Source organism: Suillus discolor (assembly GCF_016758755.1).
Source record: "Suillus discolor strain FC423 chromosome Unknown F5147scaffold_4, whole genome shotgun sequence".
Taxonomy (NCBI): Eukaryota; Fungi; Basidiomycota; class Agaricomycetes; order Boletales; family Suillaceae; genus Suillus; species Suillus discolor.
The window spans coordinates 279,439-303,407 of NW_024541251.1; the positions used below are offsets into that span (position 1 = coordinate 279,439).

Below are 23,969 nucleotides of genomic sequence, written 5' to 3' on the forward strand. Positions count from 1 at the left end.
TACGGAATTAGATTGATAAAAATAGAATTGCCAAGACCCTGCCATTGTCAAAATTAGTACCTCCGTTTATTTCGTCAGCACGTGTCTACAGCTGTGGAGCTCATCGAACTACTACCACACCAGCGCTCAGCACTCGGGTGGATAAAATATGGGAAACGAAGCAAGTACTAGCGTTGTCTGCATGTTCGAACACGTCGTCAGATTCGCATTCAGATTTAGAATTCTTCGGGTATCCGAGCCTCACCTTAGGCTTGGCATTCTAAATATACCAGGTTCAAAGATAGAATTTTGGACTTGGCTCACCTACAAAAAGTCTGCGGTTGGCGCCGTTCTAACCCATTCGCTACAAGACGCTTAACAACCCACCTAAATGAATTCTGGCCCTCCTTACCCAACACAAGACTACTCTCGTTTGCCCTACCATTCAATTGAGGCAGACTACAGGAGACTCATCATGTCCAGTTCACAAATACTAGAGCAGGTCAGCTTATTCAAATCTATCATCCTCTCCTAGATGCTCACAATCACTCAGGCACCACCACCTAGCCTCAGAGAAATACTTGGCGCATACAAATCGAAAGGCGACGGTGACAGAGATATGCTCATTGCCATGTTGAATGCAAAGAGCGCCGAAGACCAGGTAAGCTTTCTCGTATCTTGCCTTGTCTCCTGTTGACCCCTTTACAGCGACTCGCATCTGTTGCTTCCTTGCACAAGACTCTCCTTGAAATGTCCGCAGCGGATGCTCGGCATACAAGCCCTCCACCTCCCTCCCATTCCTTACCACCCGCAGCACCTTACTCAAAACATGGGCTATTTCCAACTGACATGACCAATGGACGTGTCTCCCCTCAACAATTGCCTGTGGTAAGGGAACCCCCTCAGCTCTCTCAACCACCTCGAAAACGCCAACGCTCCTCTCGCTCCCCTTCATCGCACTACGAATTACGCACATCTCATACATCCTCTCGCGACTTGCCACCTTCGCCATATTCGTCTCGGAGTGATTCCGAGGAGTACTCGCCGCGCTCCAGAGCATCGATGGCGATAGGGTCATTGCTCTCCACCGGTCCTAGCAGAGATGTTCCAGAGGATCTACAAAATCATTCAGAGGGTACCCAACACACGTCCCAACACATATCTTCTGGTTCTGTTGGAGTTTCCGTGTAGCTACTGTACAAATTTGCTTCATTACTTATTGTTTTCATTGCGCTGTATGGTTAGCATTACTGTTTGTCAGAGTAGGCTCTCGTAATCTCTCACCTTTTCCTGCCCCTTGTGGGACCCGCTGTTATGATTGGCAGCAACTAGCACCAACAAATGGCAGTGAAATGACACGTCTGATGATATGGGCCGGAACTAGTGACCAAGATAATGGAACCAGACGACGCCAAGGACTTATTTATAACTCCCCAGTTATCTTTGGAGCCTGACTCTTTTGCTTTTGACTTTTAATCAAAATTATTCATCAACGAGTGAAAATAACTGCATGTTGGGAGTCGCACCCCACGCATGTTGGTCACTCGCAGGGCGTTTGGTGAGATAATAATAATGCGTTGCGTGGTCCAAGGTACCGAGCACACCGGGATGGTGAAACAACTTTTACTCTGCATTTCGTACTAAGATCCAAACTGGCGACGGCAACGTGTGTCTGTGCCTCTGTGGCAAATCCTGTGCGGCAAATCCTATCTGATACTAATCCAAGCTGGCTTGGTGTCGCACGTCTAAGTAATCCGATCTGACAGTGACACCCGTGAGTTAGACCATGATGTATTTAGCACCTGGGTAGCTGCTAACTGCAAATACTGGGTAGACACGCACATATTATTAGGCTTACGATAATACCCAGCAACAGCGTTAAATATTGCCTCAAATATCTCGGAGGCGGGTGCTCAATTCTAAAATGTCGTTTGTGCTGTTCAAATTTTTCCAACATAGGTACGGCATTGATTGCCGACGCTTGTGAATCCTTGTTTGGGACCGCTCGGTGACAGTCGCTTGGCCGGAACACTGCATCGTCAACCTTAATCGAATCAACAACCAAACGTTCGATGCTTTGCAAACTGCCGTCAACATACATGGCAACCAAAACATGATTACATTACCTTGCGGAGCAAGGTCATGTTGGATGGCAGATAATCTGTCAGTCACCTGACGTGAACATCATGCTGTGCAATAATCGAAAATGATAGAACTGTGTCAATATGAATACACAAAACTACTTCATAAAGTATCCAATTAGTTACTCAGAACTTGGTCTCGATGAAATACAGATACAGTCAAACTCTGAGCTCGGTCTCGATGTCATGATACAAATACAAATACAGTCAAGCTCAAAGCTTGGTCCCGATGACACAATACAAATATAGATACAGTCCAAATATGAGGTGAACTTTCAATGATGGCATAGCACCTCAAGAGAGGTATATCGATGTTTGGTCCGAGACTACTGTAGAGATACGACACTAGGTTCGTCACGTGCAGCCCGTGACGATGTCACGCTTAGTCTTACAGGTTCGAATGTCCAGGTGACCTGTGACCTTACCCAAATAGATTCGCCTGCGGATCGTAGTGCTTCGCTGCTCGCAACGCCGTTTGCAACCATCTGACATGCTGCTTCGTGATTCAAGCAACTTGCTTCAGTCTGTCATGGATTCGCCTCGCATAGCGCTGACTGGTAACGAGTGGAATTGGAGACTCTGTGGTCTTAAAGCCTGTGGGTGACATTACTGCCAAAGATGTGGAGAGTGGCTCGAATAGTGTTCCGAAGGTTGATTACGGGCGTGGAAAGCGTAGACGCATCGCAAATTCAATGTATGATGATTTCTGGTCCCATTAGCGCATAACCTATGTTTTTTTTCCCATATGTCACAAATTAGCTTCGTCCCACCAAAAATTCATGTGACAGTCACATGCCAGTTAGACAGTGATGAGAATTGTCAGAAGTGCATGGCTTACCTATCCGGTGCGAAAGTCCACCTAGCACGAGCTCGATCCCAAACAAGCTGTGTTCCTGGAGTCACAAAGATTGAGGATGAGGCAAAAAAACACCCAAGGATAGGATGAACTGAGAGAGACCACATACCTCATCAACACAGATACAAAGTTGGCCCTGTGTCTTGTCAGGTGCAAGCAAGGAAGAAGGTATGAGAGCCAACAATCAGTAAATGTCAGCGCGAGGCAACATGACCAAAGAGAACACATGGAGCTGCATGCACACAACATTTCAGCAGATGCAAAAATCACGGGATGATGTAGTGAGGAGTGAAAGACTGAAAGTGACTGGTAGAGCGCGTGAACCACAACCTAATGCTTGAGGCTGCATTGGTCTATTTGGATTTGTTGAACTTTTGTACATTTTGCATGCTGCTATGATGTTTTAATCGGCTTATCAAACATACTCAAAAGGCATTAGGACCAAGCTGAAGACGACATCGAATATGCTAAAGGCCAACCTATTAATTGGCTGAAAAAAATACTTATTGCAGTGAGAACGAAAAACAAGCAGACTCAGAACTGCCATCACGCAGATTCGGGGGTCTGAAAACAACGAGTGTTGGAAGAGGTTGACAAAGCTGATTCCCACGAATTAAAAATTCTCTGGAGCAAGGTCATAAGTTCGCACAGCGAACCCCTAGTGGATATGGTACTGTAGAGATTTGACACTTTGTCATGTACAGTATGGGATACAGTCACACTCAGTGTCACAGTTCTTGTGACCTGTGACCATACTTCACAAATGCATGCAAACTTAGATCTAACTTTGATCATTACCAACAATTCTGCATAAATATTGAGTTTAGCAGATGATCAAAACTCTCTACCCCCCTTTAACTTTTTCATTATTAGATGTCATTTTTGCAGAACTTAGGTCCTATTTCGCCAACCAAAATTCGAAAATATGGTCATGTGAAGGGGCCTGCACACCTGCAGCGTGCGGGAAGCTGCGAAGGGATCATTTGAACAGCAGCCTCCAAGGTACGTACCCTGCTCTCTTGTTCTCCATTTGACAGATATTTTTTGCCAACACATGCAGAGGTTGCTGCTGCAACTCGCAAGGTTGATGATGACCTGCGGCAGTAGTGGCGTTATATCTGCACATTTAATATATGGGTAATGCGCACCCCTGCACGCTGTCCCCCTGCACTGCACGTTTGATTCCCACACTGCGCATCTTGTTCATAGATGCTCTGCGTCTTGTCCATAGACCCTCCACATCTTGTCAAATAGAGCTGTGTTTGATTCAGCCCTTCTCTGCACTACATGTTTTTACAGATTGAGGACTTTGTCTACACTTTCATGTGGGTCAACTAGGTATTTTACAAGGCTTCCCGCATGCTTTAAATGAGTTTTGGGCTCGCTCATGATTGAAATAAGATGCCAGCGGTTGTATCAATATAAGGGGACAATCATGATCAAACTAAGAGTGATATGAGAAGTGTATAGTACATGTCATTGTTCAAACAACACCAACAACACTTACAGACAATGTAGTACAATTTGAAAGCTAAAATAGATTGAAAATTTGAATGACACATACTATGCGCACTTCACTCTCTTGCTTGGTCCAGCACTTGGGACATACTCCTCTTCATCAGCAACATGCTTGAGGAACTTGTGGTGCCATGCACAGTACCAATCGAATCCCATCTGCTTTGCTGCTGCCCGAAGATCCCTGTTGCATTTGGCCCAATCAAGTAGCTTACTTGGTGGGGACCAGTCCCTCACGACCTGGAGTGAGGAACTGAAAATAATGAAACATAATAATCAGAAGATAATGCTTAGTGCTTACAGGAGTGCTTGGTCATGCTCGTAGTCAGTCTGTATGTGGCTGACAACCGTATCACGGTGTAGGTACAACAATTCAGATGGTGAATACTGAATTATGTGTTGGGTCTTGCTTGCCTAAGCTGCTATGCTTGTAGTGACAAGTGTGTTCGACCCTAAAGGGGAAGCAAGTGCAGCGGGGATCTAGGGATTGGCACAGAGGGTGCTGCTTGTCGGCCGACGCAAAGCACGGGAAAGCACATGAGGCATGAGCACGGAAACAGAGCGCTTGAGGAGTGCAAAGTGCGGGAAAAGTGCGCAGAGTAGCGTGAGGTGAGGGATATAAAGAGAGACTCATAATAGATGGATAGACATTACTCTTATTGCCAATAGCTACTGACTATGGCCCGGGATGGATGAGCTATACACTGATAGTGTGGTGTAGGGAGCTTCTATATGATTCGATGATGTAAAACATGAACTACAGGTGCTTATATATGTCTAAAAATGCACCCCTGAAGTGGAGCCAAAGCAGTAGTGAGGAGAGTAGGTAAAATATGTAATAAGGGTCCATGACATGATGATGAGCAAATGATTAAAGTCTAATATGGTCTGATATGAAAATAATGACATGAAGACATACCAGTGAGGTTAGTTTGGACAATGGATGGATGTGCGACGCAGGGCACTTTGAGCGTGGGAAAGCGCGCTAGGCATGCGCGTGTGAATGTGGTACTTGTTGCAGGAAAGTAGTGCGCGCTTCATGCTTATTGCAGGAGAGTTGCGCTTCACATAGGAAATGATTGGAGAGGTGTTTAGAGCGAGTTGTGCATCAAACTGCACTTTAAGGTGTGTCGTAGATATGGCCTTTACGAGACTACAGAGATGTCAGTTTCTACAACGGATTATCTCCAGCATGTGTTTGAATATACATTTGACTTTCTCTAGGCCCTTGTTGTCTTGATTAGGGTAGAGTAACTATTAATTTGAATAGTTAGCATTAATATTAGACAAGTCAGAGGGATCATGTACAGCAGTAGCATAATATCCACACTGATGAGAGTTCAGATTCAAGGGCTTGTTGGGAGGGTGTATCCATGTGGTGATAGTGACTGTTGTTGGGTGGTACCATGTATGAGAGAGTGACACGACTCCACCATCTTCCAAGCATGCCAAGTCCTTAATCTGAACCCCCCTCTGATCAAGCTCCTTCTTGATGCCCCACTCATATGTGGGTGGAACGTGTGTCTGGGCTTCGACGATGCTGATGTGAGTGCCAGCTAAGATGTTCTTGTTCCAATCACCATAGGTCTGCAACCTCCCAATGGCACTTTCAGAGGTCTCAGAGACAGATACCTCAAATGGCCATAATGGAAGGATATCAGTGTCGCATGTCTGAAGCATCAGTACTAAGTCTGGTATTCCAAGCTGGTAGCTCTCATTGGGAGGTAGATCTGATGTAGTGGGCGCCTCTAACATATGCGCCATGTGGATAGGCAAGGAAACATTGAAGTCATCAGGGATGGTAAGAGAATCAACAATAATCCCCATTGCAGTGTGCAAAGGCACCAGGATCACTTCATGTATTGGTGAAGGCAGGGTGGCAATGAGTTTTTGAAGATGTGGAATATATGACAGTCTGAAGCAAAGTACAAGATCAGCTTCAATTTGGAAAGGACAGAAAGACTCACTTGTGAACCACTCTGCAATCCGATCTGATAACATCCAAAATATATGTATAATCTTCTTCTGAAACATTCAAGAACACCTGCCCCAGCAATCAGCCTGAGAAAGATAAGAAACAGGTGGCTTTTCATACCTCAAGTTTGGGTCCATCGCCACCATTCCATATTCTACTGATACTCAGTTGGTGCAGGTCTACAAAGCTTGGGAAATAAACTACATGGTCCATAGATTGCAATAAACATACCAGGACCTTCTATGTTTGATTCTACATTTTGGTCTTCTGGCTTCAGTGAGTCTGGCATTGACCGAGGCTCATTTGTTACTGCTGGGCTTGAAGTTGACTCTGCAGTAACAGTGGTGGCTCCATCTCCAACAAGAATTGTTGCAAACTCCCTCCTGACATTCCCTGGGGATGGTCCTCTGAATGATCCAGAAAGGTTTGGTTGAGGCTGCCAGCTGCTGCTGTACTGTAATAAATGGATGGGAGGTATGGTTTCAAAAGTTGGCCTTTTGTTACAATCACACCTTATAAGTGAATACTGTAGTGTGAGCTGGCATTCAGCTTTCAACCGGGGTTTCCTGCTGTAACTTGGCATTTGGCAAAGAGTGTAAAGCAATGGGTGGAGTGTATGTGATTGCAATTTATTATTAGCTAGTGCATCATGAGGATGCAAGGTAGGTGCTATAGGATGGATGATGTGACAAGTGTGGGATGAGATTGACAGTATGTACCACAAAGCATGAGGAAGAACAAGAAATGAAATTAGTACACTGTATGTAGCTCAAAGGAGACCAGTATGGCACTCAAATGAGAATGTTAGTAGGGTTCTGAAACATGATATAACGAGAGTCCCATGGATTGATCCATTCCAGGGTGAAGGGGTCATTGTCATCTGTTTTATGGCGCCAGAGGACATCATCCTCACTGACGGACATAAATTCAGGTGGAGATGACAGTTCATTCTTGAGTCGTAGGCCAGCAGCAGCATCAGCATGTACCCGACTGTGAAATGACACCGTTTCTGCTGATAATGGTGCAGATTAAATAATAAGCAATGAGCCAACAGAATAATGAACTTATGGAGGCTACTGAATTGAGCAGGCTGGGTTAATGGGAGAGCTTGAGAACTTGAACTTGCTGAGTCCATAAAGAATAGCGGAATGCTAGTGTCACTTGCTAATTCTGAACATCAAATTAAGTATCTGAAAAAACAGGTGGAGTGACAAACCTTTCTTCACTTTCTTTTGAGCCCCTTGCTTTGAATCTGATGGTGACTTGTCAGGAGAAAGGACTCTTTTCACTGCAAAACAGACAAGTAAGACATACATGCTTAGTATAATCTGAATAACTAAACGCTCACTGTGATTGGTACTTTTTAGCCTTCATTTTACCTTTGGGGTCTGAGTCCTTAACTTTGACATCAGTCAGATCCAATTCCATTAAGGAACTCACAAGCTCGTTGTCTGACTTATCGACAGCTGAACTGTCTGTATCAGACAAAAGCTGGTCACTGCCATCATGTTCGGAATCTGAACCCACAATGACAGGCTGTGTGTTCCAAGATTTGTAGATGTCGTCAGGGATCTGATTCCTCATTACTGATAATTGGACTTCTTAGCACATAATATTGAAGCAAATATACATGAACCTACCAAACCAGAGATGACATTCACTGGGGCTGGCTTTTTCTCGTCCCTTATGTTTTGCGAGGTCACTTCCAGTTGGAAATGCGACATCAACAACCGTCAATACCAGTCCAGACTTGTTCAGGAGGCACCAAACAGATTTCTCTTCTTGGCCGGGCCATGGTTGTAATGTTCGCTTTTCAACTTGCATATCCAGGTATCTGAAGACCTTTGGAAACCAGGTACATAGGTTATTGGTGATCTTTGCATATGACCATCCACTGTTGACTCTAAATTGCTGGTCAAGGTAGCACCTGCAGTTCCTCATGGCCTGTATCTCATTCTGGCCACCCCTGCTTGGTTTCTCTGATGAGACCATTCCTCTGTCAAAAGATATAATATTAGTTTGATTCATCGAGAATACTACTTGACTGACATCGACACCACAGGTTAGTATGGCAATTGATGCAACTCGAAACACAGTAGTTGCCGCTGTGGTACTACTAGAGGCAGTATTCTGGCGCACTTGACTTTCTGGGTATGGGTTGGTCTCTTTGCGATCCTAGAAGTTATCAAGAAAAATTTTGTACTAGCTATCGGCATATCTCGTACCTTCCACAAGCCAGCTGATGGTGCTGAACAAGTTGTTATGGCTTCTTCCCGGGCAGTAGCAAGTGAGAGACTCCCTCACTTTGTAGTGGATGACTTTTCATTGGCACTCCTGCCACCAGCTACCCGATCGAATATCTCCTTGATGGCGGCTGATGAACTTGGATGAGGTTCATCTTGAATATTCTCCACTTTGTAGCCTGATACATTGTGAGGGTGCTTGCTATGGCCATGGCCACACTCCACACAATGACCCTTATCCTGTGAGTTGGCGAAAAATTCCTCGCAGTCGCATGGTTGACTGTCGGCCTTGACATCTCTACAAAAGATGCCTTTATTGCTCTCACTGGCAGGATCCATGCAGTTACAGTGACACCGCAAGTGGAAGAGGGTGTAGAAAGACTGTGACTTCAAGAGGAATCAACAGAGATGACCTGAAGTGAGTTATAAAGTCTGGTGATCGTGTATATTTAAGCTAATTCTGAGATCACCGCCAATTGGACTATGTGATGCTTCTCATTCACATATTATCCAAGTAATACCAACTAGTAAGTCTCGTCACTCTCTACCGGCAGCTAAAAAATATGACAACACTACTAATGCTTGACACCGTAGCTTTGCTCGCTTAAACCATATCAATTCACCAAGTGACACATGAAGCCCTTTGGATCCCCGCCGACCAACAGAAATAGTTTCAAAAACCGGGTATTCATTACCTTCCCACTCATCTGTGGCCAGCCTGCAATGGCATGGTGTTATGTCTTCGGCTATAACTTCAGTGAGAGTGGCAGAAAATTGCTGGTATGTTCCTTCATTGATGAAAGGATTCCTTTGCGATGGAACACTGATAGCTTCATGGTGGACATGGTCTCTTTGTTGGTTATTGACCACCTGTACTATATTTTGAGATTCCTTGCTATCATCACAGTCTTCTTCATCCATGGGATGTCCCACTCCGGTCTGGTGTTGCTGTTGAGTTGCAACATGGCCGTAGACCCTGTAATGTTCTTCGATTATGTCAGGATGTATCCCTTCACAGTCGTCTCAATATACACTGAATTGTACCTGCCCTAAGAAATGTAAGTCCTGTTTTTATGTGGCAATATCATAATTATGTCAATAGTGTGTCTGTGATCTTACCTTCAGACTCGTATTGTTTGTATCTGGACCACTTATCGGATGACAATTCTATTCCGCTTGGAAATCTGAGCAATCTTGATTGATTTTGCCAAGAAATAGTGTTTGAAGTAGCCAAATGTGGCTAGGGATGTTGGGGCGAAGTCCATGGTAGTTCTCAAGTTGAGTAAAAAATGCTCTCCATCTCTGAGCAAACTGGGTGCCCACCTCAACCCACAAACATTCGATTCGTGAATTACAGGTAGAACTGGTACTTGTAATTAGCATGTAATATAGTGAATCAACATAATTAAGTAGTATAAATCACAATCCCCACATGAATGATGCTCGGCGTGGTCCATGTTTCATTATCATATAAGTCACAACATCAAGGTTCTCTTCACCATGATCTCCTCGTACACAAGAGGGTGTCCCAAATTCTCATATTGAATGTTTGAAAAGATCTAAGACAGTAGTAGAGCAGTTGTTATTACTCACTTTGAGTCCAGTTATCTGACAAAACTAGACATCTGAATCAAATACAAACAAGATGCATTAGGCTCAGACCATTCTGCAAAACCCATCAATAAATCCATGAATAATGATTTCCCATTGAATTGGTTTATGATGCCCATCTATGTGCCATAGAGCATTGGGCCGCTTCACATGGTATTTTCGCCTGCGTTTGACTCGACGGTCTCATAACACCTGACCCAAGCCATCCACTCTATGAAGTGATTCTACAACTCGTCGATGTTGCACTCGGAGACCATATCTGTGAAGAAAGCCAATTATATATCTGATGCCTGAGTCTGGTCGCTTTTTTTTGAACTCGCCAACAAGGATATTGAGGTCAGCATTGGTGAGTTCAGAGTATCTTTGTATAATTCCATGGGATTTCATATATAGTTGCAGAGTATTCCTGTGGAGTTCTAACGTCTTGGCCAATTCTGTCAGGTTAATATGTTGTGAATTTGAAAGTGCTTCAACAAGGAATTGGATATCAATGATTTTTTTTGGGCGACCTGCACGATTCATGGGCAGTAATGTTACTGGTTCAAGGAACACTACATCCTTGTCCATACTTCATTGCACAATTAATAACTATTGAAATTGAGCAAGTCAAGAGTGTGAATCACTGGTTTTGAGTATTGCATTGAAACAATGATAACTGTGCTGAGAGCTCCCCTAGCATGTTTGCTGCATGAGACAGCCAATCACAAATCTCATTTCCTTGGGGATTTCGTGCAAGCGCTTCTAGGAGAGGTACAGTGTCTCCAGCAGAATGTCAGGGATTTGGCCAGTCTGGGAGAAAGTATGGGAGAAAGTCTGGGAGAAAGTCTGGGACATCGGCAGGCCCATCGGCACCTCCATGCGGACTTTAAACTGTGCTCGATGTTTCGAATGGCCATGCCAATCAGTCCTGCCAGCGAGCGCACCGCCCCTGCCACCTAACATCTCACTGGAATACTGCATGTTCATGCTCCGCCTCAACCCTGCCCTCCACTTTTGCCCGCCCCTCTTGCCCGCCCATCTCCTTACCAACCCTTCTCTCTGCCCACCCCTCCTTGCCCGCCCCTCTCCTTGCCCGCCCGCCCTCTGTTCTTTGCCTGCTCCCTGCCTGGGGATAACTGCCAAGATGTCTTTGTTGCAACAAGTGGATGTTGCCTTTCTTTCCAGATTCTCTCTGCGTCTATCATCAATTGGCATCGTTCTTGATTGTGCATGCTGTGGTGCTGCTATTCCTCTTTCGATCTGTCGCAGCGACCTGAATGGAAACTCGGGCAAGCCGATGGCAAAGGTATGTCATCACTGTGTGGTTGACATCAAATTAACACCCCTTGCCCCTTGCCAGCATTCATCCTGCTCCTTCTACTGGTGGTTCCCCCAACTCCTTGCATATCCAAATATCATCAATCTCATCTGCTCATCGAGTCTGTCGTCGAGTTATTCACTGACCTTCGCAAGTTCGCAGCTAGTTGCCTCTACCTCCTCGAGCAGTGGAACCACTATGTTTCCTTTTCCCTCGACCCAGCCTCATACCAAATCTAATGGCAAGAAGCCACAAAAGCAGGGAGAGAAGTGTGTTGGTTCCTTCTGTCAGTGTCTGCGAGCTTTACGATGCACACGTGCCATGTGCCTGACTCACTGCACCAATGCTGGTGGATGTGCCATCCATCCTGTGGATACAGAGATTGTGCATGGCCATGAGGACATGAGTGCGCAGGAGGAGTTTGAGATTCTGGCCGATGAAGAGGCAGACATGACTGTTACAAGTAACATCGGTCACGTGGCCCCCCTATCATTTTCCCTTCGTCCTCGCCCTCACCATCTACCGGCTCATCCTCCTTTACCGACTTTCCGTTGACTGGATCCTCGGGACCATCCCCGTCCCTCGCATCGCCCGCCTCTATGCACGTGCACGCACGTTCCTCCAATGATTTGACCACCAATGTGGTCCCGCACCTATGACTCGGTCTGACTCGTGCCACCAATGTGGCTTTCCCTTTCTGTTCCTTCTGACTGCGGATTCCCGCACGTTGTATTCTTACCGTTGGTCCATTCCAATGTTTGTCGGTCTCATTCCACATTCGACCATCCATCACTAATCCGGCTCTGTTGCCAATGCACCTATACCATTCTCGTTTCCCCTTTACCCTTACCTACTGTGCGGTAGCCTTGCCCTTAACCCTCTCCACTTAGTATAAGTAGTCGGTCACCCTGTATTAGATTCTCTAACTTGAATCTACTCAATCTTCCCTGGAACATACTTCCCTCTGAACGCCCCTTTGGCTTCAGTCTCTAGTATCTTTTCTTAGTTGCTCATCACGACTAAGTCTACCTCGATTGACCTCATCGTTCGGACAAGACTGTCCTTACCTTGAGCGACTTCTAAGACATCCGTCTCAGAAGTCACATGACACGCGCGTACTGTGATCACTGCCGACTCGTCGTCGCCAGTCTCACTTGCTATACCGGATCCTTCCGGTTACGTCACGAACGTTAGCAGACGACGCCCCTCTTAGGGCTCTGCATAACAGATCTATTTGAGTGCGTAACAATGACTACACTTGAGCCTGGGGTTGATAGTGATGATACTGGTCATGGGGCGCTTTGCCAAGCCTTGGTGCTGTCCCTTAAGATGTGTGGTCTTGAGTTCCCTGTAGTACCCCCTCCCCATATTTCTTTTCATGATTTGTTGACGGCTCCTGTCATTACTATGCCATCCTTGACCACACCCCCTCCAATGACATTGATTGCTGCACCTACACCTGTGCCTGTGCCCGCACCTGCACCTGCACCAATTAAGAAACTTCCTTGCATCACCCAACAGCTTGACCCCTTGTGGATATCAGACCTCAATGCTCGTGTGCAGCATGAAGTTAAACAACAGCGGATTACCGAGCACCGGAAGGAGATGGAAAAGGCAGTGAAGCAACAATTCATCCTCCACTGGTATGATGCTGTATGTACCAATGTCTTTGTGTTGGTATATGTACTAACTACTGTCATCAGGACAATGCTCCAGTCATAGAAGAATGGGTAACCAACTGCCCTTTCTTCCCTCAGTTTCAGCTTGCAGACGATTCTGTTCTTGTCGATTTGCTTGGTGAGGAGATCAACAAGATCGAGGTATTCGACGAGCACATTCAACGGTGGATCCCTGCAGGTCTTACCCACACATTTTCTCTCCAATCTGGCTGTCATATCTTCATTCGTCGCCAAGGTGTCACTATCTGTGAAGGCTTCAATGACCTCTATAAGGCCTCCAGATGTAGTGTCTGCCCTCCCCATCTTTGCTACAACATGAAAGGGGAACGAGAGGGTGTGCATATGAAAATCAAGCACAAACTCGATGTTCCAGTTCCGTCAGACTCTGGATCAGATGTTGAGATTGTTGAGATGCCTGTCACACCCATTGCAGTTGGTAAGGGGAAGCGCCGATGCGAAGGCAGCCCTCGGGACATTGATACTAATCCACCCATACTTATTCACTGTCGGCTTGATCTTAATGATTTCAATACCTGTCGTGCAAGCTCGTTGTCACCCACTCCCCTGTCGGCGCCACAAACTATGCTATCATCCAGTGATCACCGTCGGTTTGATCTCGATGACTTTGATGTCTGTCGTCCAAGCTCGATGTCACCCACTCCTCCCCTATCAACACTACAGTCCCGTTCAGCCCTTACCAAAGTGTCCGATACCACCGAGCCATTGATCACTGAAGTGTTTGTTCCAGCATATAATTCTACAAAGCAGGTCTGGCCTCAAGGCATGTATACCACCGACATGGTCATGGGCTTTGAACAAATGGACGACAAGAACTTGCGAATGAGATTTCAACAAGATGATCTCTTTCATCGTATATTCGGTGTACCATTTGTCAAGGCAACCTATCACGAGAATCATTGCGCATGGCAGAAGATGGATCCTAGTATCCTTGCAATCTATGAGGCTGCGGGCCAAACTGTCAATGGTCTTTGGTTGCACTATTTGGCCACATGCAGAGCAGCACTTGGGGAGAAGACCAAGAAGCCAGGGAGGCAGGCCAAGTAATAACACCATCATTCACATTTACTAGCCATTCCTTATCATCCATTCACTTGATTTGTAGTTTCTATTATCTGCTCTGTTGAATTACTCGCTGCATTGAATTTAATGTTATTGTATCAACTAAACATGCTGGGGTACTACTAAGTGCGGATGATGGGGATGCCTACCTTGTGCATGCAAGGTAGTTACAGTGACACGATTCTGCCGCTTGATCATCTCATCCAAGAAAAAGTCATACCTCACTGGTGTCATCTCCTGGCAGATGTTGTGGAAGGCACTGAACCACACATTGGTTTGCTCAGCGATAGATGAGTTGAAGTAATATTTGCCATCATCATCTAGCAATTCTGGATAGGCCTTCATGTCACAACGGTCACAGCAGAAGGTGTCGCTAGCCTTGTCCTTGTTCTTGTGATGAAATGCGTCAATGCACATCCCCATGCCATCAAAGAATTTGATATGTCGGTTCAAAACCTCCCACAGTGCATTGCCATTAGAATCGTAAATCAAATGTTGTGGCTTGCATGCGTGAGGGAGTGAATACAGCTGTTTGATCATGATCTTGATGGTGTCAGTTGAAATACATTTGATTGAGCTACTACAGACTTACAAGAACATTGGAGACAGCTTCATGATGATACATCATGCCACACCCATTAATAACTCCACATGGGTGCACAATGAGCTGCTCATTATTGGTATGCTGGCATCAGAATATTGCTTTGAGCTTAGGGGGTGCATCCTTGCTTTCACAGTCAGCGGGTGGATGAGACCTCTCTGGTTGTGTGTCAAGAACACCAGTTGAAGTCATTACAGCAGGCTGCACTAAGCGCACAGCTCCAGTCTGAGCATCATGTTCATACCACTCATCTCCATCTTGGATGGGAAGAGCTATAGTTGAGTTGGCAGGAAGCTGTGGTGGATCAAGGGAGGACAAGGCATTGTTGAGCTTAGTGACCTTCTGACATTGTGTTTTGCTCTTTTCACTGCGCGAAGACTCAACATTGGCACTCTCCATCTTAACATGGACCAGATCATCACATGCTTTTTGGTTCTTGCCTGATTTGCTGTCGTGGGTGACAGGATGATTACAGCCCTCCACAGCACAAGTCATCTCTAGCTTTTTGTGGTCAGGATCTGCTGAACAGAAGTGGTGATGATTGTTTTCAAGAGAATTTTTGCACCATGGAACACCACAGCATGGACGGCCAACAGTAACTCCATCAGTCACAACAACTTCTGTGCGTGCGAGCATGCCATCTGGCATGTTGAATATGCGCATGCACCAATCGCAAGCATGGGGCAACTCTTCTTGGCCATGAATGATGATGTGCTCAGTACATTCACACATTGCAGTGGTGTAATGATCTTTTTGTTCGCCTCCATGAGGCACCTGTAGTTGGACATGTCGCTGGTTGTGGTCATCGAGTAGTGCAAGAAGGGTAAATGAATCCCAAACTTCAGCAGTGGTGAGCGAACTGTTGAACTGCCAAGGAATGTTGTCATTGTCACGGTCACCAGCATCATGGCAAGTCTGGGCAATGTCATACAAATGGGCACAATTTGTTGCAGAGACACTGCAACAAAATAACATCAGACACTAATAACAGAAAGACTGTAGCGGTTCACACTCACGCGATCTGCATTAGATCCATCCAATGCATTGCAAGCTCACATTGAATGAATTGATGTTCAGCAACTTGGATGTAGGATGGCATTTCGCTGTAGTATGTCCTGATACCGTCCTTGACACTGTAGTTGTGGTAATAATTGGTATGGCATTCTATGACAACGAGTTCACTGCGAGTGTCAAACAAAGGCAGCAAGAGTATAACCTACCTCGACACCTCAAGTGCACCGACCATGCTGGTTGAGCACCATTTGCATGGGTAAAGATGACTGCCTGATGTTGCTCTTCTTTCTTGAGCACTGTGCTGACTTGCCATGCACCACACTCTGGGTTAGTGCACAGTTTGGTAGGTGGATAAAGAGTACAAGAAGCTGATCATTATATGAGTGAGTTAGAATGAACGTACACTGATTTAATTTACTCACTAATTCCTCACTGGTGTCCATAAAGCCTGAACATGTTCTCTTCATCAGCTCTGGCCTCATCTGCAGTGGGTAGAACCCATGCTAGATCCTTCATGATATCCCACAGTGCATCCACAGCTTTAGGTGATATAGCGACCACATCTGAGAGAAAGTTGGTTATTGAGGGGGGCAGTATATCAGGGGCAGCCGTGATGCTGACAGTGTACGGCTGAGGCTGGATGATGTCATCCTTAAGGAGGCTAGCACATCGCAAAAACTGGCCCAGATCAATATATGACATAGTGATGAGCTCGCTATGTTGCTGCATGGCAGCAAAAAGACTCCCAACATCCATGGAAGTAGTAAGTCCTTGGCACTGTTGCAGACAGTGAGCAAGCATGAGAAACAGTGATGGGCACAGAAACATTCATACTCCGCTTGGAGGTGCTGATGGGCCTGCCGATGTCCCAGACTTTCTCCCAGACTTCCTCCCAGACTTTCTCCCAGATTCTGTCCCAGACCGGCCATTTCAGAGATGTCCTCGTCTCCAGATAGTGTTTCTACATGAAACATAAGCTGAAGGGGATCAGCGTCTTCTTGATTTAGAATCTGAAAAGCATGCCAGTAGATATCCAACAGTGTATCATGTGCAATGAGAAAGTTTGCTGACAACGGAACCTGAGTCACTGCACAAGATGGGAATTGAGGAAAAACCTCTGGTAGTATTATAGGCATGAGACAGTAATGACATTCATCATCAATGAGTTCAATGTTAGTACTATACTGCAGAGCATGAGAAACCCAACACAATCCAATAAAGTAGGCAGGATTAACTTCAATGTCCGACTTATTGCCAATATTTACTATGTCTGAAACTAATGTACCAACCCGACACCCAATCTATTATTTTCAAGCTTCAAGTCATATCTTTCAGGTGAAGTTTTTCCATTTATCAAATTACTCATTTTTTGAAAGTTGTTGTGCTGGCCCAAGGTCGAGAACATATTGTACAAGCTTTGCCAATCAATTTTGTTGGCATCTTCCAACATTTTTTGTGACATGTTTGCTGCCACGCAAATAGAACTGGATGGAATGAGTGATGATAAACCCATTCACCTCAACGGACTGTCCCGGGAGACATTTGAGCTGTTTCTTGAACATACCTTTGAAAGGTATGTCAATACGTTGTTCATGCTTCTTACTATTAATGTTTGTAGAATGCGCACTGGCTCTTATACCACCAACGAGCTCTCAAGATTCCTTCACTTTTGTGACATGTATCAATGCCGCTGCCATACACGAGATTTTGTTGTGCACCATATATTTACTGCATGTTTCCACTTCCACCCGGCTCAATTGGTTAACATGGCCATCAAATACCACATCCGCTCCATCTTTCCTTTCGCATTCCAACTGGCAGAAACACCAATTTCAGAAATCACACACACACACCGGGAGCTAATGGGAAATGAAGTATTTTTGAATGTTGTTTATGTTCAAGTGGCACTTGATCATCATCATTGGATTGTAGCTGCAGAGGAGCTGAAGATCTTGATGCACTTGAATGATTGTCAAGACCCAGCGGGTTGCAATGAGGATTGGCATAGTATTTGGTGGAATGGAATGAGCCACTTCCTTCTCAATGGCAGGAATCTACAACCATATAGTGATGCTGTCAAGTGCTTCAAGGAATTGAAGTTTGGACAGGTTAGTGAGGGTTGCAAAGAGCTGATGTTCAAGCTCCTGGATCAAGGAGCTGCCTTTCATCACGCTGAACATTTTATTTCTGAAGCTTGTCACCTTCTAGTCGAAAAATGAGTTTTTGAGCCATAGTTTCAGTCGTGTTTAGTACCTCTACTTTATTTCAATCACAAGCAAGCCCAAAACTCATTTAAAACACGCAGGAAGCCTTGTAAAATACCTAGTTGACCCACATGAAAGTGTAGACAAAGTCCTCAATCTGTAAAAACGTGTAGTGCGGAGAAGGGCTGAATCAAACATGGCTCTATTTGACGAGACACAGAGGGTCTATAGACAAGACACGGAGCATCTATGGACAAGATGTGCAGTGTGGGGGGACAGCGCACATGTGTTACAGTCATCCGTAATGACTACAGAAGCCCCCACTCTGCTAGACTCCTGACGCGGCGGCGTGCCGCCAGCCCTTAGAAAGACAGCGGTCTGGACTGCCATGACTCTGCCCCTGGCCTAGGCAGCCTTGTACCTGATCCATGGAGGCTGTACGCCTCATGGTCACCCTAGAGCGGCACATGTTGATTGTTGCTGCCTCATGAAGATCCGGAGTGCCTCCAGGTGCCTCATGTATATGTGCAGTCGCACTTGGCGCTGCATGCTTGATCAGAGGTTATACCTCATGTATCTTATCTGGTCCTCATGGTCTCTTATCATAGATCCCAGATATACTATTAGATACAGACTGAGCTTGAACACTTATATGTAGACATATAAGTAGACAGATTATTGTACTATGATCTTTACTTTAATCTACTTGGTTCTACCTTGAAACCTGTTCAACTAAACCTCCTAGCTTGGCTGTCTAGACCGCACTTCTAAGTCGCTCCCCGCGCCTTAGCCATATCTGCTAGCCCTGTATCTCGACGAGCGCCATCTTACCGAGATAACCGGAGGAACCCTTGACGTTCCGTCAAGTCGCCGAACACCCTTAGCCTTGGTGGGCTCATTCGAGCCGTTGCTAAGAAGACCTATCCAAGTTCCCATACGCTGACTGATGGTCAGTGTAACAACATGTATTAAATGTGCAGATATAACACTGTAGCACTCAGATTGGCATTGGGCTCGTATCCTGCCAAACTCATAGGTATCTCACATACATATTCCTCAACACTCCTTTTACCTTTTTTTTTTTTTTGCATCGGATTGAGTCCTTTGGGGTCGTAGACCCTATGTTGGACATTTCTCGTCATATGCTTTTCCCTCGTATATGTTTTGGTGGTATGGCACTATCATTCTATGTTTTTGAACGCGTACTACTCCTTTTACCTTCTGAGAGTTCTGTGTGTTCGTCTGAGTCGTCCGAAGGTCATCCGTCCATTCCCGATGCCTGTATGCACTTCCAATCCTCCATACCATGTCCCATCCGTGTCTGTTTGACTTTGCTGGTGCATTTTCTACTTGTTTATCTGTTATTGATTATGTCTTAGGGGCACATATGTTGTTGGCCTGTCAAAATCATTGGTTAATATGTATAGCTGCGCGCCTCATGCACTATTACATGCATATCTCTGTAGCAGCTCACCTCAAGTCTTATTACATTTTGGATGGCTTATCTCGCTACTGTTTTCGCCTATGCAGTTTCCGGACTTTCACATTGTAGGATATAATCTGCCTCGCTAGCTACTTGCACTTCACTTCACTTTCCCTGCTATGAGTTATAGTCAGTAGAGTCACTTTCAGATAGTTGTACTTCGCACAATTGATCTTTTGTTCATTCAGAACGATTGTTTGGCCTGACCGCTGCCATTTCGCACCTCGCTATCTCTTAGTTTTTCCGATAGACTTTGTTTAGTCGAACTTTGCAAGTCTTATACTTCGACATACCTGCTGTACTTCTACCTCGGAACCTTCACTGTTCATTGGAAGCTCTTTGGACGCTTTGCGCAACCTCGGACCTTCGTTTCTTGACATCGGACCACCTTTGGACCACTTCGGATGAGTACTTTGGTACTTCGGATACATCCTCAGAACACCAAGTGCACTCTTGGTAACTTTCCCTTCTCTCACCTTCGACCTTAAACAAGATATCCCTTGCATTATATCAAGGAGCACTTCTATAGGCAGTCTCTTTGGGACAAGCATTACACTCGCACATTGAGTTCTGAAGGTAACACTTTGTAGAGCCTACACAGAATCAACTCTTTACAATGCCATATGGCAGACACTGTTGTAAAGAGTTGATTCTGTGTGGGCTCTACAAAGTGTTACCTTTAGAACTCAATGTGCGAGTGATATGCTCGTCCCAAAGAGACTGCCTATAGAAATACTCCTTGTTATAATGCAAGGGATATCTTGTTAAGATCAAGGATGAAAGAAGGGAGAGTTACCAAGAGTACGCTTGATGTTCTGGAGATGTGTCCAAAGTACCAAAGTACTCGTCCAGAGTGGTCTGAAGGTGGCCTGATGTCAAGAAATGAAGGTCTGAGGTTACGTGAAGCGTCCAAAGAGCTTCTGGTGAACAGCGAAGGTTCCGAAAGAAGTACGGCGGGTGTGTCGAAGTATAAGACTTGCAAAGTATAACTAGGCAAAGTCTATTGAAAGAACTTAGAGACAGAAAAGTGTGAAATGGCAGTGGTCAGGCCAAACAATCATTCCGAATGAACAAGGATCGATTGCGCGAAGTACAACTATTGTTACGACAAATGGTCGTGTGCGACTAGGATGATCTAAACAGCGACAACCACGACAGTGGTACCGAGTGCTGAGAGTCGTCGGCCTTTACAGACAAGCAAAGGTTGTGTACTCGAACGTAGCTCGTGGTGGTTAACGAGGGGTTACGCTGAGATGATAGCAGGGTTTACAGACAGTGAGAGGCGTCACTGAAGGTACGAGTCGATGTCGAGCAGGTAGCTTTAGCGGGACAAGGAGTTCAAGGGTAAACCTAGTAAGATTAAAGTAAGGAACATCTACTTTAATCTTCGACCTTATATAAGGCTACTCTTCGTATCTAAGCTCAGCCTAAAGCTGGGTTCTAATCTGCTTATCTACATGAGTCAGAGATAGCGTCCATGAGGCGGGCTTCTATCGTAGATAGCGTCCATGCGGTACGCTTCCATCATAGATAGGATCCACGTGGTATCCTTCTATCAGTACATGAGGCAACACGAGGCTTGCCTTCTATCTTGATATCATAAATAGGTCTTCTAGACCTATGTCGTCATGTGTCGTCATATGCGGTCCAGACCGCTTATCTAAGCCGGCAGTTGCCGCTTATCGTCTATCATCGTCTATCGTCATAGAGCTGGTGAGACTCCGGTATCGTCTATAGCCGTGCGGTGGCAGAGGGCTGTTCTGCTGGCGGGGGACTCGTGCCATGTTACTGTAACAACTATCCGAAAGTGACTCTACTAACTATGACTCGTAGCAGGGAAAGTGAAGTAAAGTGCAAGTAGCTAGCAAGGCAGATTATATCCTACAGCGTGAAAGTCCAGAAACTGCGTAGGCGAAAACAGTAGTGAGATAAGCCATCCAAAATGTAATAAGACTCGAGGCGAGCCGCTACAGAGATGTGCATGTAATCACGCACGAGGTGTGCAGTTATATGTATTAATCAAGCTTTCCAACGGGCCAATGACATATGTGCCCCTAAGACACAATTAATAACAGATAAACAAGTGGAAAACGCACCAGCGAAGTCAAACGGACATGGACGGGACATGGTACGGAGGATCAGAACTGTATACAGGCCTCAGGAATGGACGGACGACTCAGATGAATGCACGAAACTCTCAGAAGATAAATGGAGTGTTGAGGAATGTGTGTAGGATACCTAAGAGTTTGGCAGGATACGAGCCCAATGCCGATCCAAGTGCTACACTGTTTCTCGTGTCTCGATGGTACAGATTCAGTTCTGACTCGCAGTCTGAGTCTTTTTTTGATGCAGCAATGTTAAGAAAATATAAGGTATGTACTTCCTACAGGTTGTTCATTTTCAGTCCCCTTTCTTGTGTTCAAACAGTGTTAGTAATAGCTGGACTGTCTAGATTTGTTTAACAGCGACAAAACTCATCTTCTGTGCCTCCCGAGTCTGCAAGACACCAAGATGTGACGGTCCATTGTAGGACTTGGAGTCCTTGTGGCCTCATAGAGGTCTATTTTCTGATGCATGTTGAATGCTAATCATTACCCTAATCATTCCCTATCATATCTGACTCAATACGCACCAAACCTGAAAACATCGGACATCAGGCATCAGGCATCGGGCATCAGACATTGGGTTTTGCATTGGGTTTTGCATTGGCTGATCGGATATCGCGTGCACTTGTCCTACCTATGTCCAGTCTCATTGCGCTAGCCCCACTAGGTGTGTAGTTACTTGTTTTCACATCCCTAACATGTTATTACATGTATTCCCATAGTCCGCAGTACATCATGTCTTATTACATAAGACATCAGATCCAAAATATTGCGCTACTACTTTCGCCTATGAGGTTCCGGATTTCTATGTATCTACATAAATATTGGACTCCCCATAGCATCATCATCATCTGAGTAGAGGAGAATCATCTCCGATGCTTGGGGGTCAAACCCGATATTTCGTAGTTCTTAGTTGACATTGCGAATATCATCGTTCCTTCACTGTCCATATCTGTCATCGTTATTATTGCGCACATCACTCGCTTTCCCGATGCTTGCTATCACATCACTATTAGTTTCCGATACACCAAACCTGAACCTGAAAACCTGAAAACATCAGACCCAATGCTTTTTGCATCGGACATCATAATTATACCTTTGGACATTGTTTCCTGTGCTTGGATTATTGACCTCACATCACTCACTGACCCCCAAAACTATTCCTAGACCGCAGACCCCTGGGTCAAATGCACTTGTCCCGGAAGTATAGCAGATAGGCAGTGCAAGACCACAACATAAAGATATCAGTTTGGAGCCATCTTTGTATAGCCCCACTCTGTGTTGTATACCTACACTGTGCTTACATTGACCTCTCCGACTCCAGAGTCACTCAAAATTTCGGTTCAATAGTTGTTATGGATACTAACTGCCTGATGTACATATCTCAAAGTTCACTCAGCAAACTTAAGCTTCTTACCAGCATCCTTTCCAGTGTCCTTTCCTCCATCATCCTCAGACTCACTGGCATTGCTGGTGTACAGGTCTTCTATCTCCTGCACTTCAATCTCTGCTTTAGCATGGTCTATCACAGAGGCACGCATGGCCCTGATGACCTTCTTCAACCATCTGAAGTTGCTGACATGTTTGTAGATGTCTTGGACCATTGCTACCTGAAACCCTGAATGATGTAGAGATACAACAATTGCTGTACACTACACGAAGTAAGTAACCAGCAATATAAAAATGTGTTGTAGTTGCACACAGCCTAGTCTGCTATACTTGCAAGACAAGTGTGTTCGACCCGAGGAGTTAGCTGTTTGGTATTAGAATAATCAGTTATATGAAAACGAAGATAGTCCGAAGCACGGAAAACAAAGTCCGAAGGTATAATTATGAGTCCAATGTCAAAAACGTCGGGTCCGATGTTTTCAGGTTTCAGGTTAGTGGATTTCATCAGGTTTGTGTTGGGAATATAGTGAATGTCGGGGATAGTGAATGTCAAATGTTTCGGAGTGTTTCAGATAAAGAATGGATGATATTGCAGAATTCAGCTAAGAACTACTAAATATCGGATGACCTCCTCCTACTCAGAGGTAGAAAGGTAAGTAAATAGGTAGGAGGCATGCGAAATATATAGTATCTATGTAGAATTTTGGAATGCTATAGGTGAAAGTAGTAGCGCTGATTTTCGGGTCCGATGTCCTATGTAATAAGACATGATGTACTGCGGACATGTAATAACACAT

General features: G+C 45.1%; 11 protein-coding genes across 11 annotated transcripts; 4 read left to right on the top strand and 7 right to left on the bottom strand.

The window, feature by feature from the left end:
- The first annotated feature begins 90 nt into the window (after positions 1-90).
- On the top strand, positions 91-1,521 carry F5147DRAFT_669013 (uncharacterized protein). The gene is made up of 3 exons (XM_041435415.1): positions 91-481; positions 533-640; positions 688-1,521. The coding sequence occupies exons 1-3, from the start codon at positions 371-373 to the stop codon at positions 1,168-1,170; spliced, it is 702 nt and encodes a 233-aa protein (XP_041298388.1). The 5' UTR covers positions 91-370; the 3' UTR covers positions 1,171-1,521.
- Positions 1,522-3,757: 2,236 nt separating this feature from the next.
- On the bottom strand, positions 3,758-4,808 carry F5147DRAFT_648316 (uncharacterized protein; the record flags this gene model as incomplete). The annotated part of the gene is made up of 8 exons (XM_041433271.1): positions 3,758-3,782; positions 3,928-3,944; positions 3,987-4,071; positions 4,125-4,166; positions 4,484-4,507; positions 4,541-4,675; positions 4,707-4,731; positions 4,793-4,808. 8 exons carry the CDS (start codon positions 4,806-4,808, stop codon positions 3,758-3,760), a joined length of 369 nt encoding a protein of 122 aa, XP_041298389.1.
- Positions 4,809-5,611: 803 nt separating this feature from the next.
- Positions 5,612-9,048, bottom strand: F5147DRAFT_648317 (uncharacterized protein; the record flags this gene model as incomplete). The annotated part of the gene is made up of 13 exons (XM_041433272.1): positions 5,612-5,634; positions 5,700-5,745; positions 5,800-6,406; positions 6,459-6,535; positions 6,587-6,666; positions 6,698-6,920; positions 7,384-7,475; positions 7,683-7,754; positions 7,846-7,861; positions 7,907-8,052; positions 8,107-8,462; positions 8,606-8,641; positions 8,771-9,048. 13 exons carry the CDS (start codon positions 9,046-9,048, stop codon positions 5,612-5,614), a joined length of 2,052 nt encoding a protein of 683 aa, XP_041298390.1.
- A 198-nt stretch (positions 9,049-9,246) lies between these two features.
- F5147DRAFT_566799 (uncharacterized protein) lies at positions 9,247-9,630 on the bottom strand (the record flags this gene model as incomplete). Its single annotated transcript, XM_041430823.1, has 1 exon — positions 9,247-9,630. One exon carries the CDS (start codon positions 9,628-9,630, stop codon positions 9,247-9,249), a length of 384 nt encoding a protein of 127 aa, XP_041298391.1.
- Positions 9,631-9,876: 246 nt separating this feature from the next.
- Positions 9,877-10,092, bottom strand: F5147DRAFT_565880 (uncharacterized protein; the record flags this gene model as incomplete). Its single annotated transcript, XM_041430773.1, has 1 exon — positions 9,877-10,092. One exon carries the CDS (start codon positions 10,090-10,092, stop codon positions 9,877-9,879), a length of 216 nt encoding a protein of 71 aa, XP_041298392.1.
- Positions 10,093-10,554: 462 nt separating this feature from the next.
- Positions 10,555-10,755, bottom strand: F5147DRAFT_534547 (uncharacterized protein; the record flags this gene model as incomplete). The annotated part of the gene is made up of 1 exon (XM_041430133.1): positions 10,555-10,755. A coding segment is annotated over one exon (201 nt), but the record flags the coding sequence as incomplete, so codon positions are not given.
- Positions 10,756-11,089: 334 nt separating this feature from the next.
- F5147DRAFT_768014 (uncharacterized protein) lies at positions 11,090-12,172 on the top strand (the record flags this gene model as incomplete). Its single annotated transcript, XM_041440923.1, has 2 exons — positions 11,090-11,605; positions 11,660-12,172. The coding sequence occupies 2 exons, from the start codon at positions 11,090-11,092 to the stop codon at positions 12,170-12,172; spliced, it is 1,029 nt and encodes a 342-aa protein (XP_041298394.1).
- An 852-nt stretch (positions 12,173-13,024) lies between these two features.
- Positions 13,025-14,361, top strand: F5147DRAFT_648318 (uncharacterized protein; the record flags this gene model as incomplete). Its single annotated transcript, XM_041433273.1, has 2 exons — positions 13,025-13,270; positions 13,321-14,361. 2 exons carry the CDS (start codon positions 13,025-13,027, stop codon positions 14,359-14,361), a joined length of 1,287 nt encoding a protein of 428 aa, XP_041298395.1.
- Positions 14,362-15,989: 1,628 nt separating this feature from the next.
- Positions 15,990-16,351, bottom strand: F5147DRAFT_566642 (uncharacterized protein; the record flags this gene model as incomplete). Its single annotated transcript, XM_041430810.1, has 2 exons — positions 15,990-16,141; positions 16,198-16,351. Coding segments are annotated over 2 exons (306 nt in total), but the record flags the coding sequence as incomplete, so codon positions are not given.
- Positions 16,352-16,420: 69 nt separating this feature from the next.
- F5147DRAFT_566783 (uncharacterized protein) lies at positions 16,421-16,720 on the bottom strand (the record flags this gene model as incomplete). Its single annotated transcript, XM_041430821.1, has 1 exon — positions 16,421-16,720. One exon carries the CDS (start codon positions 16,718-16,720, stop codon positions 16,421-16,423), a length of 300 nt encoding a protein of 99 aa, XP_041298397.1.
- Positions 16,721-17,451: 731 nt separating this feature from the next.
- F5147DRAFT_566308 (uncharacterized protein) lies at positions 17,452-18,210 on the top strand (the record flags this gene model as incomplete). The annotated part of the gene is made up of 1 exon (XM_041430793.1): positions 17,452-18,210. One exon carries the CDS (start codon positions 17,452-17,454, stop codon positions 18,208-18,210), a length of 759 nt encoding a protein of 252 aa, XP_041298398.1.
- Positions 18,211-23,969: the final 5,759 nt, after the last annotated feature.